The 16,692-nt window shown below is 50.0% G+C and overlaps 6 protein-coding genes across 6 annotated transcripts; 3 read left to right on the top strand and 3 right to left on the bottom strand.

The window, feature by feature from the left end:
- Positions 1–760: 760 nt before the first annotated feature.
- POX_e06284 (uncharacterized protein) lies at positions 761–880 on the bottom strand (the record flags this gene model as incomplete). Its single annotated transcript, XM_050115108.1, has 1 exon — positions 761–880. One exon carries the CDS (start codon positions 878–880, stop codon positions 761–763), a length of 120 nt encoding a protein of 39 aa, XP_049967568.1.
- A 581-nt stretch (positions 881–1,461) lies between these two features.
- Positions 1,462–3,058, top strand: POX_e06285 (uncharacterized protein; the record flags this gene model as incomplete). Its single annotated transcript, XM_050115109.1, has 3 exons — positions 1,462–1,817; positions 2,610–2,715; positions 2,768–3,058. 3 exons carry the CDS (start codon positions 1,462–1,464, stop codon positions 3,056–3,058), a joined length of 753 nt encoding a protein of 250 aa, XP_049967569.1.
- Positions 3,059–5,585: 2,527 nt separating this feature from the next.
- On the top strand, positions 5,586–6,542 carry POX_e06286 (uncharacterized protein; the record flags this gene model as incomplete). Its single annotated transcript, XM_050115110.1, has 1 exon — positions 5,586–6,542. One exon carries the CDS (start codon positions 5,586–5,588, stop codon positions 6,540–6,542), a length of 957 nt encoding a protein of 318 aa, XP_049967570.1.
- A 2,395-nt stretch (positions 6,543–8,937) lies between these two features.
- POX_e06287 (Calcium/calmodulin-dependent protein kinase kinase cmkC) lies at positions 8,938–11,865 on the bottom strand (the record flags this gene model as incomplete). The annotated part of the gene is made up of 6 exons (XM_050115111.1): positions 8,938–10,143; positions 10,209–10,346; positions 10,429–11,223; positions 11,329–11,478; positions 11,583–11,652; positions 11,771–11,865. 6 exons carry the CDS (start codon positions 11,863–11,865, stop codon positions 8,938–8,940), a joined length of 2,454 nt encoding a protein of 817 aa, XP_049967571.1.
- Positions 11,866–12,662: 797 nt separating this feature from the next.
- POX_e06288 (Transport protein particle subunit bet5) lies at positions 12,663–13,439 on the top strand (the record flags this gene model as incomplete). Its single annotated transcript, XM_050115112.1, has 5 exons — positions 12,663–12,699; positions 12,767–12,962; positions 13,038–13,183; positions 13,255–13,343; positions 13,422–13,439. 5 exons carry the CDS (start codon positions 12,663–12,665, stop codon positions 13,437–13,439), a joined length of 486 nt encoding a protein of 161 aa, XP_049967572.1.
- Positions 13,440–13,639: 200 nt separating this feature from the next.
- On the bottom strand, positions 13,640–13,840 carry POX_e06289 (uncharacterized protein; the record flags this gene model as incomplete). The annotated part of the gene is made up of 1 exon (XM_050115113.1): positions 13,640–13,840. One exon carries the CDS (start codon positions 13,838–13,840, stop codon positions 13,640–13,642), a length of 201 nt encoding a protein of 66 aa, XP_049967573.1.
- Between the last annotated feature and the right edge of the window lie 2,852 nt (positions 13,841–16,692).

Consider the following 16,692-nt stretch of genomic DNA (forward strand, 5'->3'; position numbering starts at 1 on the left):
CTCTGATTCAGTTGAGATCGTGAGATGCCGATGGTCGGGAAGACGGGGGCAAGAGGTGTAGAGCCACCGTAAGTGGTCGAGGTGCATGATGATGTTCGCCAACGTCGTATTGGCTCCGGGGTCCGAAGCAAGGCGCAGATCAAAGTTTCTCCATTTTCTTGTGAAAAAAAAAACAAAAACAAAAGTTCCAGTGATCATGAACCATCCGAGTTATCACATGGAAATGGAACGAGATCGGCTTCCGATCGCGCTTCCCCCCCCCGTCACGGCTATCCACGCACGCATGTATGATGCCTCTGAAGCTCTGGGTAGATCATGCTTCTGTCCACTCAGAGGCTTGAAAATGTAAGATGACGGTTGCGCAGATCGCGTTGTCCATATCAGTCCACGAGGAACCTAATTGTGCCGGGGGAGCAGGCTACAGTACTTTAGTTCTGTGTACTGTCGTGATATGTGCTTGGTATACATAATACGCGATCTATGTTGTCTCTGCCAAGAATTGACAACCAACTGAACCAATATCGATACCTCAGCGAAATACTGCGCGCCGCGCGGTACTTTGTGGAGGGAGAGCTGAAGAGTGACTCGGGTCATGCTGCCAGAACCAGGCTAAATCATGTGGATGGGTCATACTTTTCTCAAATGAATGGATCACTTATACAACCATGGCCATAGATTGACCTGTGAAGCATCAGTAGCCTATGGCGTTTCAAGCCAAAGGAAAAGGCAACGAAATACAACCCATACTCGACACAGACCCTCACGGCAACATACTCTTGTCGGTGACGTCGATTGTGGCCTCGGAACACGGGGAGATAGGAAACGGGAGCCAGACACGGCAATCAATGATAGTCATGGATGAACCGGAATGAATGTCCATGAATGCGCCGTGCTTTGACAGCTATTGGATTTACATCAGCGTTGCAACCGACGGGAGGGCTCCGATGACAGCAACCGAGAGACACCGTTGATTCAAGTGAGCGGGGCGAGAGGTCCACGGTCTTCAAAGCGTATCCTGTTTCTGCTCCGGACCTCTCTCGCGTCCATTCCTGAGCTGGGTTTTTCCCGAATGGTGCTGCATGCTGAACCTTACCGTCGAGATGGGAGGGGGAGGAGGGGGAAAGCGACCGGTCTAGTCGATAAATGTCGCCAGTCTCGCTGCCGTGATCAGTACGGTATCTACCAGATTGCGCGACATTGCCATCGTACAGGTACATACATGTCTTTAGATGTTCAAAATGTCAATTCTACGGCCAATCAGTACATTCCTGATCCAGTCGATCTCAGACCTGTCCCACTGCTATACACAGCCCTCAACCCCGTCTCTTTTCCATCTCTCGACTTCAACCCGCCGCGGACCGTCTCACCTATTGTTTTTTTTTTTCGCCAGAATCGGTCGGTGGATCAACTGTAAGCCGTCCCTGGCGCTAGCTTCAAACACCTATTCACGGACGACCCAGTATGCTGGGCGCACCCGCCGTAGCGCGCCTATCACACGGTCGCAATTTGCCCTTAATGCGCCGACATGGACCTCGCGAGGCTCGTCGGGGCCTATCAGACCCGTGCACGGAGCACTGGCTATTACCATATTGGGCCATCAGCATTCCGCAAAGCCTTGTGCGGGAGCAGATTCGGGGGGAGGTAAAACTGATGGCCATTGGGGAGGATGAGAAGGCTGGGAACATTGACCGCAGGTTGTGTTTCCAGTACCGTGAAAACCGCACTGGCTTCCCGCAGCAGCGTACCTTGGCTCTGGGTCCGTCAGGACCAACCGTTATCGACGATGACCTTGAAGTCCGTACAGTTTACTGGATTTGGTAATCTTAATTTCATTTCCATTACTTTAATCAATCGTGCTCTTTTGGTGATGATCCTCCATTTTGGTTTTCTTTTTGGATGAGTGGGGGGAAATTATTTTTTTTTCCAAAAAAAAGAAAAAAAAAAAAAAAAATAGACTTACAGTACGTTTGAGAAAAAAAAATGATGGAAATGAAAAAGGAATGAAAAGGCATTCGAGCCCACCACTCGGAACTTTTTTTTGAGTTCACCCTCATCAATACTACAGATTCGGATTTTTACTCTTTTTGACTATTGGCCTTTTTTTTTTTTTTTTTTTTTTTTTTTTTTTTTTAAATTTTGACTTTGTGTGCCCCTGATGCGCTGTCTAGCGCCTTCCCAAGTCCATTCTATCCCCCCTCCCCCCCTGTTAGCGGCGCCACGAGCTGGTCTTTTCTGCTTGTTCGTCGACTGGCCTGGGTCGGGATTCCCTTGCGTGCAAAGTCCCAACCTTGCGAGAAAGCACCACGGAGATGCGAGACGGACCGATTGGAATGTCTGCGTACTAGAAGCCAAGCCAGACCGTGGGTTGTTTTTGCAATCGAATTTTGCTCGTGATTCAATTCTGTGTGCGGACTGCTGAGCAAAGTGAGCCTACTGAGCGTTGAGCCGCCAGGAAGAAATCTAGTCCATCCACAGTCCTGTAGTGATACTGTGACTGAATGTCGGATCTTACGACAGAGTCGGAGGCTCTGTCCTCGACGTTGACGGTGGTGGGTTTCAGCAGTTTGCAGCTTGGACGAGAGCTGGATTGCGCCGTGCGCAGTGTACAGTGTAGCCTATGAGAAATTCTTTGGATGGGCGATCTTCACAAAGGTTGTCAAGGAGGGACATGGAATGGACCTCGCACCAACTTCAGGGGTCTTCGAACAAGATACAGTAGGTCGACAATACCCGATTCCTTGCCGAGACCATCTCCCCGGTGCTGTAGAATCTCCAACTGGAACTAGTACACACCACGACAGACCACACCGGCACACAATCCAGCAGGGCCCTGGTGTCCCCACTTTCACACGCGAGGCAGACGCCATTTGATTATGTGCATGAAGTCATGGATGCTACGCGGTGTGGTGGACCGTCAATTCGACCCCCCTCCCCCCTCGATGCCATTCACCAGTTGACGCCTGTCGAGTGCCCAGTTGCAGATTGGCTCGCCCCTCGAACCGCAACTCTCTTTGACCATGATCTATGGATTAAACAGGTCTTGATCGGGTGCATGTAGTGCGCGTTCACGTGTCTGGGGGCATCAGGGTTGATTTTTAGGGACATGGGTTTCCACCGACATGATCTCTTACTGGCTCGACCGCGTTGAGACCCGCCAACCCCTCGATTGTACTTGTGCTCGAGAGAACCCCTCTGGCGACGTGCATCACTGGACATTCGGTTTCGTCTCGAACGCTTCTGGAAGAGATGAAACTCCCCGCTTGCCCCGTTTCTTTTTATGGCTTCCTTTAGAATCCCTTTTTTTTTTCTTTTTCTTTTTCTTTATTTTTTGGGGGACTCCTCACTATTGCTTTTTCCCGTTGTCTACCGTTTATTCTATTGCTCCATTCGATCTCTTTTTCCCCCCTCTCTTTTTCTCTCCTCCTCGGTCTCTTTCGCTCTCCTTTCCTGCCATTCGTTGTGCACTCTTCCTTTCTATGGTGCGATCCTCTTTTTCTATTTAAATTGGTTCCCTTCTTTTTTCGGGATTGGTTGTTTTGACCTGGTCTTTTGTTTTCCCCCTTCTTATTTTGATTTCTTTCCCTTTTTCCTTAAGAATTACCCTTTTCAGTTTCCATCCCCGCCAGTCTCTTGTCCTGGACTCCACCGAAGATTCCTCTCTGGAGACCTTTTGAGTTTCTGGTGCTTCAAGGCCGGGGGTTTGTACCGTGTTACTGCACGACGGTACCGCATCACAGCCAGACTGTGCCGGTGGACCTGTGATCTGATCTTGCTATACTTCCACTCCACTGGCTCCGCTGCTGAGTGCTGCTGCAAACTTGACCTTCGTGACTGTTTTTGGATCTCCGATCTGCTGTCGGGGCCTAGGCACACATACCTCTAGTCCCTATCACTGGTTCCATTCGGACCTGGTCGAGGTTTGCTCGCAACTGGCTTCTTCTGGACAAGGGTGTCTCCATTCACAGCGATCGTTTCTCAACCCTCGACCACCACTCCTCCGACATCATCGTCTTTCCTTCTTCTCCCTTCTCCTCCCTTCAGCCAATCCTTGAAGTGTCCATCTGGTCTTGCCATTTTACCTCCGGTCTGTGGATCATTGACCCTCTCTTCTCTCCTTCCCCTTAAGCTTGTGCTTGGTGCACACTCCCCAATTCCACACCCCTCCCCAAACGCGACTCAAAACGCCTGCAGCTTTCCCTCCGGTCCAACGCGCCACGGTCCCTCCTGCGCGATCCCGGCTGCTCCAAGCTCGTGTGGCCAATCTTGTCCAGTCGGCACTTCATGGATCGCGTTTTGTTTTGCTGCACATCAGATTCCTGTGGCTGTGAAGCCTTCAATTGAAAGTTGCTCTGGTGGTTCTTGCCTTGCCTGGCTGGCTCTGTGCATCTTCTCTTCGTCCGTACTTCTCCCATTGATAGCCTATTATTTTCTTCTCCTCTTCATCCTCATTCTGTGGATCTTGAACTTTTGTTACTCAGTCTCTGGTTCAATTTCCCCATTGGTCTTCCTTGTTGATTTCCTATTCCCTTTTTTTGGTCTTTTTCTTCTTCTCTTCTCTCTCCAATCTTCATCGTTGTGTCTCCGATTTGTGAATATTGGTCCATCATTTGCGGTGCTTTCCCTGCGATTCTACTGGTACTGCGGTTCCCGCGGACTCGTCAAGGCTCCTTGAGAATTACCCGTTTGAGCGATCATTGTTGATTATCTGCCCTGTGATATCGTCTCGATTCTGCAGAGGCTGTTGGGCTACTGCGTCTTTCTATTCTTTGCTTGAGTCTGGTTCCAGAGCCATAAGGAGGATGGCATCATAGGTCCTTCTCCTCATTGTCTGCTTGTGTTGTTCGGCTTGTTGGTCTCTCTGCTTTACCCTCTTTATCTACACCTCAGAGAGCCTCAATACCTTCGTTTCCCCCCCTCCCCCTCCTTCTGCCCTCCATCTCCCCCCCCGTGGCAAGTCTTCACGTGTGCGAGGTCCCGTTGCGCTCGCTGTCTTGCTACTGAGCTCGACACAAATCTTATATTGGGAGGCTGTCTTTACGTTGATCCTGATCGCGAGGTTGACTGTCGCCACCAGATTGAGTGGGACACCGGTAGAAGGTGCGCTGTCGACACCGACCGGTGGATAAACCATATTATCAGCCAACTGATCCCCTGGCAATCTACTGGCAAGATCTTCCTGCCTGCTGTCGATGGTCCGGTCATGTCGACCCCATCTGATCACCCTTGGACGGAGGAGGAGAAGGTAAATCTGTGGCGAAAACATGCTCGGTCACCTATGATATCAGATGAGACTGACCCCTTGTCACCACAGAACATTTTACTTTGCGAGATTTTGAAAAAAGCCGGCGTTCCTTGCAGTTATCTGCTTCGCATTGTCAATGACCTCCGAATCACCCCAAGCTGGGAGCATATTCCTTTGCCTCCAGGTACTTGTTTTCTTTCTTGTCCCCATTACGCTGGTTGCGGCGGTTGAGCCTATCCAGTTCGACTCATTCCACCCATGCGATTGGATCGCTGACCACCGTCATTATTGATGAGAATCCTCAGGTCGAACGCTCAGTCAGTGTCGACTGACGTTTGAGGCGATGCTTTCTCAATCGCAAGTTCAAGCGCAGCCCCCTTTGCAATCACAGCCTCCATATCAGCCTCATCCGCAGCAACAGCCCCAACATCCAATCCAACCACACCATCATCATCACCACCAATACCAACCACCACCGCCACCACCACCACCTACTCCAGCTGTGCAATCAACTCCAACCTCAATACCTCGGTCCGACGGACCTCCTGGTCCCCCTGCCATTCACGACCCTTCCGTCCGAAAACGACCCCTCTACCCAGTCGAGAAGCCCTCCGCCCCACGTGCAATTCAGCCTCGCCCCCCGGCCAGCACCGCCTCGCACAGCAGTGAAAGCTCCGCCCAACTCTCCCCACGCTTTGAGACAACCTCCGCTGGTGAACCGCCCCGCAAGCGCGGCCGACCCAGTAAGGCTGAAACCGAACGTCGAAAGGCCGCCGCCGAAGCGCGCGGCGAGACATATCCCCCTCCTCGTCGCGCGGGATCCAACCGGCTCAAGAATCCCCAGTCTCCGCCCAGTCCACCAGGCCCATCGCTGGCGACGTACTCCCCCGGTTCAGCGGCACACCCTCAACCAGCGCGGGGACCTAGTAACGGACCTCATCTGTATGAAGGCGGTGGTAGCAGATCCCTCGCGCCTGCTCCGATCTTTCCTGCGGGTGAACGTCGCGATGTGCCGAGCCGAAACTCAATGGGTGGAAATATGCGCGAATTGCCTCGTCTGAATGAGATGAGTCATCCTTTACCGTCGCCGCATGGTCTGCAATTAGGGCCGCTTGACCCGTTGGCGCGATTGAGCGGGAACCCCGGCGAGAGGAGTACGTTTGGGTCGATCCCCCCCGATCGCTTTTCACCTGCAGAGAGCGGGCGAAGAGACTCGGCTGCCAGCCGGGGTGAGCCGCCCATCGGTCCATATGCGGATGTTCGGGCCAGCATGACTCCAGGGGACAAGTCGATTCGATGAGCACTGGACATTTGGGCGGCGAGAATTGTCATTTGAGGGGCTGATCAGGCCTCTTCTCTAAACGGGGAGACGGCTGCTCTCCATGTTCATCTTATATCTTGTGGTTTTTTTGGGGCAAACGACCAGTTTCGGATCCGTGTAGAGATACAATTCTCGACCCATCTGATCTGGCGGGTGGTTTCTGACCTGCACACGTTTAACGCTCGATCATTTTCACTTTCGACAATTTGGCCATGACAACAGCGATTTTCACAGGACTACCGCTGGGCTTCCAACTTTTCCCTCGCAATTTCCCCCTCTTCTCTCTCTCTCTCTCTCTCTCTCTCTCTTCTTCTTCTTCCCCAACTCCTGCCTTTACTCGGCAGCTATGTCTCACGACGACCCCGACGTCATGAAATTCACAGATTTATCCCATGAAATGTTTACTATAGACAGCGTTATTCCTGTTGTGTCAACTCATACATCTCTCTGCCTCCAATCTCCCATAAACTATCTTTGCCTGTTCTGGAACCGCCAGTCTTCTCTGTGTTTCTTTTTCTTCTTTCTTTCCTTTTCTAATTGACCGAAAGTATTTTCTGGATCATTTTCTCCCGTCGAGAGTCGCAGCATCTGTCGCAATCTCACGTCGCTTTGATCATGTGTATGATTTTTGTTTCTCCCTCGAAAAAACCATCTATTTTGCCTTTCCCTCTCCATTTCTTCCTTTGGCTCTGTGTTTAACCTTTGATCTCAAAATCACTTTTTTAGCATGAAGCGCGATCCCTTTGGTTTGTTTCTGTGCAGCGTTTACTTGAATTTTCTTTTACTTTTTTTCTTCCATTTTCCTGTCTGTAATTTTTTTTCTTTTCGTATATCATGAGCAATGAAAAGCAACGACCTCGATGCTTTGTTTCTCGCTTTGATCGTTCCTTTTCCCTCTTCTTCTGATCTCTTTACTTTGCTCGGATTCGACTCTGATCTCAAGACCAATATCCCTGTGTCAAAGCGGGCGTTGAAATATGATGATATATTGATTTATCGAGTGATTTATCCACGGCTCTGGAAATGATTTCTTCTCTCTTTTCCCATTTTTATGTTTCGTTTGTCTCTATCTCCTTTTCCCCCCTTTTCTCCTTTATTAACGTGTCACCCTCGCTACTTATGACTTGGATAATCAAGAAATGGCCTTTTCAACACGGCTTCCTGAATATACTCCCATTTTGGTGGATGTAGATAACAAGTGCCATTCTTCTGTCGTCAGTGACGGGCATTGTGCTTTGCATGTGGTTAAGTCTCCAGTCTGGTCTATAGATCCATAGGTCCAGCTGACCTAGTAAGCAGAGAAGTAGGTACCTACTTAGCTCTACCTGCATTCCATTTCCTTGATTGTCTCCCACATAGTCTTGGCCTCTGCGATACTCTTTTTTTTTCTCAGCTGTTAGACTCATGTGTTTATGTAGGTATGTATGTATAAAAATTAGACAGATAACCCGATAACCCCGGTGGAAGGTACCTACTAATTTCCCGCACAATCTCCCGAGATATCAATTTCCTTCATATTCAAAATAATACACTTTTAACCTCCAGTCCTCCATGTATCCAGATCATCCATTCCATTCCACACCCCTTTCTCAAAATGGTTATTTTTATCCATACTTGTAGCCCAGGTTCTTCCATCAAACAGAGTTCTTCCCCCTACTCCTGTGCTTAAACTTGTTATATATCCGGTTTTTATATACCCAAATATATAAAACCCAGTCTCTACCTTAGGTAGAGAGGATCTGAAAATAGATATCCTGCGATTTCTCCAACGATACCCTTATACTTATTCTTATCTACTATATCAGTAGGTGATATGGAATCTTGTACGTTGTATGGTTTACATCAAATGTACGAGGTTGATCAGACCCCTTTGCGTCTTTTTATGGAGGGGTTGCTGGGTAAGTAAATCGTGGATTATTAGGCTTGGGTTCCATGTTTTGGAAGATGGCTGTAGGTTAGTAGATGGAAGTTGACGGTGCGGTACTAGGTTTGTGGGGTCTGGTGGAGTTGGTTCATATCTATATGTACATAGACATGATTACTTGGAAGGGAAAGATCTGGATTGGTTGTATTTGATAAAATATTGAATATCTGTTTCGATTTTTTCATGAGTCCTTGGTATACATCCCGTGCAAGTTGTAAATGTAAAACACTGGGATATCTGGAGTATTAAGTAGTCAACCGGATGATTTGTTTTTTTTAGAGGGAGAGAGGGAGAGAGAAAGAGGGAGAGAGAGAAAGAGAGAGAGAGAGAAACGTAGAGACGGGATAAGATATGCACCAGTAGTATTAATCATTCGGATAACCATCATGTACACTAACTCTTCAAGGATAATGTATTCCTCCGCCGTCACCTACGAGTCAACCAGATCCCTTATTCAAGCGTCTTCTCACGAACCCGATCCAAGAGCCGGCGGAGTTGCGTCGGTGCGCTTTCAGGCTCTGTGCTCGAATCCGTGGCCGGAACACCCTTCGCCTCGAGGGATGAGGCTTCCGGACCAGGAATAGATTGTGCCGTCAGAGATGACGACGGTGGATGCGAAGGTCGACGCTCTCGGGGAGAGGCCGGTTGGTCAGCTCGCCTCTCAGCTTCCTTCTTCTGCTCGATCTGGTTGCGCAAAAGACTCACCGCGGCTCCAAAGGCCGAGGCGGACCTCCCACCCGAGGCAAGAGCCTTTCGACTGCCCATTTGCAGATCGATGACTTTATCCTTGATGAATTCCATCACCTCGTGCTTACCTTCCACCCGCCGGGTGAGATACACCTTGGGACTGACGCCCGCGTCAGGCAAGATGGAGGTATTCGATCGGATGCGCTCAAGCTCCTTTCGATAGGCTGTCTCGTAGATATCAAATTCGGCTGCACCGGGGGATTCGCTGACTATCGGCACGGGCTCTTCCGACTCGGCTGCTTGCAATGCTGGGTCCAGTCCCTCATCGACGTCGTCCAGCCTGGCAGAGATAGGCACGGTATCACTGCCAATATTGAATTTGCTGGGTTCTTGCGGTGATGTGCCAGAATAAGTCGAGGGCCCGATGAAAAGGTAGGGGAATTCTTCTTCCAAGGGATCACGCGCATGACCTCGTGTTCCTTCAACACTCCGTTTCGTGGTAGCAGAGCTGGGCCGGGACAACTCCGGCCGAGGAGAAGCTGATTGCGAATGAGCTCCCGGGGTCTCTTCTTGTCCAGCTAATCTGCCCCTTCGTATTGACCCGGAGGCTTTCCGTTCAGGTGTGTCGATTGAGTGATCTGGCTGTTGACCGCTCAAATCAATCCGCTCTGCACTAGAGACGGTGTTCAACAGAGTGCTGGCGGGTGCATCTGCGCTTAATTGGCGTCCGCCTTGTGGTCCTGCCAGAATCGGGCGCTTTTGAATGTCGTCTTTGATTTTTTCAGCGAGTGCAAGACGATCATGGTCTGCCCTTGGACTTAACCCCACAGCTGGGAATTCGTCATTATCGTCCATTTCCATGGGCGGTGTTACAAAGTGGGCATCATGTTCGTTGCCTAGAATACTTTGCAGGACCGATTCGGCCTTGCCCGGATCCATGATGCGCTTGAAATTCTTGACGGCTCTCATCTATAACGAGAACCCACTTAGCATGGGGCATGGATGCAGATGTTTCGATGTAATCAACAACATACCAAGGTGAGAATGTGCCCTATGTTTCTGGTGATTGCTTGGTTCATCTCCTCCTCTGTAGGTGGCTCGACAAGCTGTGCCGTGTTCTCCTCGTACGAGAGGAGGGGATCAGCTCCGTTGGCAGTAACCCAGGGATGTTCCTAACACATTAAAGTCAGCCACGGCAGATTCAAGTCGCCGGAGTCCGACACCAAAGAAGTCTACGCGGGCTTGAAAACTCACCCTCAAATCACGCATCTTGATTCTCTTCGCGGGATCCTTTTCCAGAATCTGAGTCATCATATCCTTAAAATTCTCGTCTTGCTCATCCTCGAAATTGACTGGGTCATTCCGAATGCTTTCGTATAATTCGAATATACTTTGCCGTTCGAACGGGAGCCGACCGTAGCGGAGACAATATAGCGTCACACCCATCGACCAAATGTCCGCCGCTTTGCCAGAGACATCGCCGTGCTTGACCACGCACAGTTCAGGTGGAAGAAATGCTGGAGATCCGGCCGATTTGGCAGTGAACATATCCGAATCCTTTTCAAACATCTCAGAAACACCAAAATCAACCACTTTGAGCACGTCGTCGCTGGTCACCAAACAGTTGTCAGGCTTGATGTCTCGGTGGACAATTCCTTGCGCATGCAAATATTCAATGCCCAAAATGAGGTCCCGAAACCAAGTCCGACATTGCTCGTCATCATAAGGGTCTGCTCGCTCTTCCAAGCCCACCTTCATGACCACTCCTTTCTTGCACATCTCCATGACCATGTATAATGAATCTTCCGTTGGATCATCCAACACCTCGATCAAGGAGACTAGATTGGTGTGGTTCAATTTCTTCATGATTGCGATTTCTTCCTGGATCAGGTACAAGGGGTTCTTGGCGGATTCGGCATCGTCTTGCGACGGATTGCGGTGCAAAGGCGAATTGAATCCCATTCCCGGTCGTCGCGGTCCACGCGGACGTCGAAGAAGATGTGATTGTGCGCGCTTTCGAAGCCGCGCCTTGGAGAATTCTTTCACGGCCTGCGACACCCATTCCCAATTCGTTAGCGTCAGCTGGATTTATTGATCCCGTTGCCGCTACCTCCCCCGCTGTAGTTGTATCGAAAAGATCAGACAATCTCTTACATATTCATTGCCAAACTGATCGGCAGCCAAGTGTACTGCGCCGAAAGATCCACGCCCGATTTCTTGCTTGATCAGATACTGATTGATCCGGTGCTCGGCTGTGCCGTCATCTTGACTGGTGGTATATTCAGACCGGGCGTCCAGCGTTTCCTAATAGTCCACGACACAACAATCCTGTGAGTTTTTCTTCTTTCTTTTGACCTCGGCGTGGACCGTGTCGTGTAGATCGTCTGCGGCGAGTCAGTTCAACGCACCTTCACTGGACGCCGAGCTCGGGGATTTCGCTGGCGGTGTCGTGGGTGACTATCAAATGATCCTGACGAGCTAGAATCATGACAGAACGCCGAAAGGTCAGCCATCCAATCATGAAACCAAATTGACTTGAATGGTCCAGTGAACCTCTGCCAGGGTGATTTGCGCTTCGGGCGAATGGAAAACTCACGTCGCTCGGGAGGGTTGCGGCGGCAGGGCCGCAAAGGAGTCAATGGAGGGTGTCACAGGGACATCGGACTGAGGGGACGTGACTGTGTTGTCCATTGAAAGGAAATCCTTGTTTATTGAACAAGGAAGACAAACGATGATACTACCTCGAGGCCGGTTGAGCCCTGCACCAGTGTGGGTAGTGATGGAGATGAGGTACAGAGACAAGCCGAGAGCGGGGAGAAGCCGATAACGAGCACCGAGCAAAGCGACCGATGCGATGGAATACCGTACAGGGGGATAGTACCGACCACCACTGACAGTAGTATCCGCACTTTGCAGGCTTGAATGATGTTTTCTCGTCGAGTGGTGACTTCAGATACAAGCTTTTTTTTCCTCTTCGGCTTACCCTCGGGATTTGTGGAGCCAAGGTTAGGGTGTGGTTCGTGGACATCAATCGCTTGAAGAGAAGTTTCCACGGAAAGTCGAGATTCTGGTTGACGCTGGTTCTCCGCAGGCAACGACTTTTTGGAGAGGTTCCCCCCATCTCTTATCGCGCGCCCACGACTTGCACTATGTGCATTCTGAACGGACAGGTCATGTGCCGTTTTTGGTACATTTGCCAAGCTGGATGACCCTGACTCTCTGAGTCTGGTAAAGGCGAAGCTAAGCTTAGCTCGGATAGTTTAAGAGTTTAAGTCCACAATGGGCAGCTGAATAGTTTGGGCGCTGAGGGAGACTCTTCTTTGTCTGTGCAGCTTATCGGCACCTTCCCCGGGTCAACTGGTGGGTGTTCTGACCGCCTGCTCACCGCCCCCCCCAGATTCGGCGATCCCCTGATCATCCACATCAACAAATCGTCAGGCCGATCGCCCCTGTGAGAGGTCAAGTACGCAACAGAAGCTCGAGCAGCCATGACTGTCTATTCTTTCTATATTTTCGACCGCCACGGTACGCTCGAATATTGAAAAGCACCGACCCTCCATTGTGACATCAGGCTGACTCGGGCGACCATTAGCGGAATGCATCTACAAACGGCGTTGGCTACCTCGCCCGGCTTCAATTGCGGGAAAGTCTGGGCAAGGTGCAGTTTCGGGTGCATCGACAGGTGGCGGGCAGACAGTGCGAGCAACAGACGATGATTCCAAGCTGGTGTTTGGCACGGTATTTTCGCTGCGAAACATGGTCCGCAAGCTCGGCGGCGACGATGACAAGTAGGCGGGATCCCTCGAGCAGTGCTCCATCCGATCATGACAATCCGATATTGACCCGGAACGTTTCTGTTCTAGCTTTGTCTCTTTCAGCACCAGCCAGTATAAGTTGCACTATTACGAAACTCCGACCAACATCAAGTTTGTCATGTTAACCGACACCAAAAGCCCGAGTATGCGCATCGCACTTCAACAGATTTACATCAATCTCTACGTCGAATACGGTATGTATTTGCCTTTTTGCGACAGTGACTCCATATCGGTCAAATCTCACTGACACGGGATCATCGTACAGTGGTGAAGAACCCTCTTTCTCCGGTGGAACATCCCGGTGGCATTGGTGTCAACAACGAGCTCTTCGAGGAGTCTTTGGAGCAGTTTGTGGTGAGTGCGTCCGATATTTCAACTCGAGACCTTTTATCTCTGTTGTATGGATGATGTCCTTTCTAACATTCGAATCAGACTCGCGTTCTTTCGTGACCGACCTTCTGCGGATAAGTATTTGATAGCTCACTGGCACAAAGTCGTTGCTGCCACCTGATGCACACGGACGAGGAAGGGAGTGTCGAAGCCGCCACGGATTTATCAGCTTCCATCATCGGCTGGGAGGGGGGGAATGGGCTGTTGTCGTTATCCAGGCCCTGCAAAGTCTTGGATGAAACCAAGCCAAGTCGGTCAGATCAAATGCCACGGCAGACCTTGAGGTAGTGACCGCTCAACCGTTGCAAGACACCCGCGGAGCGCCCGGCCTCCAGACCGCTTTTCTCCGTTCGACTCAGGCACCAGTCAAGATTGCGCGTGGTCCACGTGGCTTGCTGCCGGCACACGATAAGCCGGCTCATCTTATGAGCACCCGTGCGCTTAGTTCTTCCCAGTGCCATCTCGAAGTGCAGGGCTCAGGCTTGGAAGATCAGGGGGTTCAAAGTTACGTGCAAGCCGGAGAAATTCGGAGGCAGTATCAAAGTGAAGAGGCTGCTCGCATTGGTTTGCCATCCTCAAAGATCTTATACCATAGTGCCGCTGACGTGGGTAGACCTCGCTATTGGCGGTTGATGGTCGCACCTTTTGTCTGCCCGTGGGCGGTTGGATTCATGGCTACTCGTGCTCCGAGCCTAAGGAGCTGGCTGGTTCATCAATGTGCATGTTTTCTCATGGCTTGGCCTTCGGTGCGCGCACAAACGGCCAACGTCTCACCACCAGAGGAACTCGTGTAAGGCATTCTCTGTACGGAAATTGGCATTCATCGCTTGATCTGTGTCTCTTTTCTGGGGCACCTCTTGTACAGTTTACCTGAAGTTGCAAACATACCTTGGAATTTTTTTTCTCTCTTTGAGAAAGCAGAATGTTCCCTCCATTCTCCTGACGCCACTCCCACCAACACCTGCGCCACGACCTTGTAAAAACACCCGAATCTCTTAACATGCGTAGCATATGCAGGGCCGGCCCAAATCATAATTCAAGCTTCCTTGATGCAGGCGTCACCACTTCAGGCCAGCCCATCAACTCATCCTCTACCCTGATCTAGGCGACGATATGATGTGGATTGGCCTCGACTTCGACGTGCAGATTTCGCATGCGCATGCACATGCTCATGACTGCACTTCGGATTCGCAGCTGCGGTGGCGGTGGAGTGACCTGCCATTTCCCATGAGCAGCGCTTGATACTCTGTGCCATGCGAGAGCTGAGACAGCACGTCTGCGCCAAGGCTCGCCCGCCCTGCATTGCACCCTTGTCGGTGCAGCACATCTACCGTGTGCTTGGAGCATCGAGCTCAATGCGTGCTGCACGATGCGTGATGCCGGACGAGGCCATAGCTTTGGGTTGGTATAGAGGTATAGACGTGTAAGATATTGACTGGGTTTCCTGTTTAAGTGCAGGCTGGGGAGGGATAAGAGGAAAGGGCTGGGATCCTTATCGGTACTTGTTTGTGATTGTGATCTTTGATATTTTTCGTGGATTTCCCTGGATGGTACGTAATAAGCTATTATGTACTGGGGTAAGATGACATGCTTGACGTTGATATTGATGGTAATACGGTGCCGGGGTCTCGCTAGGTCATGGGCAACTAACAGTGGCCCTTCATAGGTTGCTTCTCGCAATATGGACTTGGCTCAGCTTTGGTATGGGTATAGTAGTAAAATGTGGATTGAGGAGGGGGGTGCGCTCGACGATGACTACTTGTTATCTACGGACAGATCTTGCTCTCTTTTTGTTTCTCTCTAATCACCCAACTCTCTGCTCTCTGCTCTATCATTCTTTTTTGTAGGTTCGTCTGCAGCAAAGTACTTTATGTGTCTGAGGTACCTTGACCGCACTGCATCAACCCTGACCTATCAGCCCCTCGGGCTATAGACCTCTCGCCTCGGACAAGCGTCGCGAGCCGGACCTGTGATTATGCAAGTAGAATATGGGAGAGCCGAGCATATCTGCGGCCAATAGAGTGAGACACATGAAGTCAGGAAGTGAAAAAAAGACCCGCTTACTGAGCTTAATATCTTCAAAGTATATGGCTTATGGAAGTTTTAAGCACGGGGATAAAGGGGTTCTCATCCATGGTTCTCATCGGTATCATTATGGACGAGTCAGTTCACTATTCTTAGTACCTCCTAGGTTTAATACATGGATATTGATCAAATTGACCCTTTTTTGGGGCAAAGAACCATTGTTGGTTTCAGAACATATATCAATCAAGTACAGTACTTTGGTATAGATCGTTTCAAATGAACGGTGGGCGGAATGATTAATTCCATTTTATCTCAGTCGTGGACTTCCTTTCTTCCCTTGTCAATTGTGTCGTTTAGTCTACATGGGATATGTACCCTTGTGTAGGTACTCCCATCTCGGCTGCGCGCGAGTAATTTTGACCTCTTGGGAATTCAGGTGGATATTTGTTACACGCTGGACAGATGATATAACCGACAACTGGAATGCAAAGTAGAAGTAGATCTCGAGATAGGTATATATGTACTTGATCCACGAATTAACAAGATCAGCGCTACATTGTACATCTTCCCCCAGAGGATGAGTATATCTAATCACGAACAAGGATAATAATCATAACAGTTACCAAGGATCGGTAGAAAGACACGTTGACCGACCCCCGAGACAGGAATTTATCTCGCTTCGTTTATTCACTTGCGCCGTAGCGCGAGTCACCCACGATATGTGACTGCCTACAGACTACGGGCCTACACTTGACCCGTCGTGAAAATGCATTCATCCACGTATAGTACGCATTCAGTCAATATCGAGTCAGTCAGTCTGTAGTCTCTAGAATGATTAGCAGGTACCACGCCTCTTCTGATGTATCCAGTATGTCACCACGAGCAATGCGCGATGAGTATGTCCTCCACACCCTCGCAGAGTAGAAGTGGGGTTCCGACGGGATTCGAGTGAGGGGGAGGTTTCATCGAAAGAAGGCAAAAAAGAAAAAAAAAAACGAAAAATGGATGGATAGCCAGCCCCAAAACCTGCAAACTGGCGGTCAACGAGATCACGCTTGGACTCGGCCGTGCTGTTGGTCACACACCGCGGACCAGAGATGGAGACTTGAGGGTATGTAATTGCTGAGGGGTGGGTTCTGTTCTTCTTTTTTTTTGTAGTTGTTGAAGGGATTCCTTCATGTATTTTGATTTTTTGTTTCTGTTTGTGTTGATGGGATGGGTTCTATCATACTTTGATTGCTTGGGTATGTGTCTGAAGTGGATATCGCGAATGTTTACTGGACGCATG

Source organism: Penicillium oxalicum, chromosome V (assembly GCF_001723175.1).
Source record: "Penicillium oxalicum strain HP7-1 chromosome V, whole genome shotgun sequence".
NCBI lineage: Eukaryota > Fungi > Ascomycota > Eurotiomycetes > Eurotiales > Aspergillaceae > Penicillium > Penicillium oxalicum.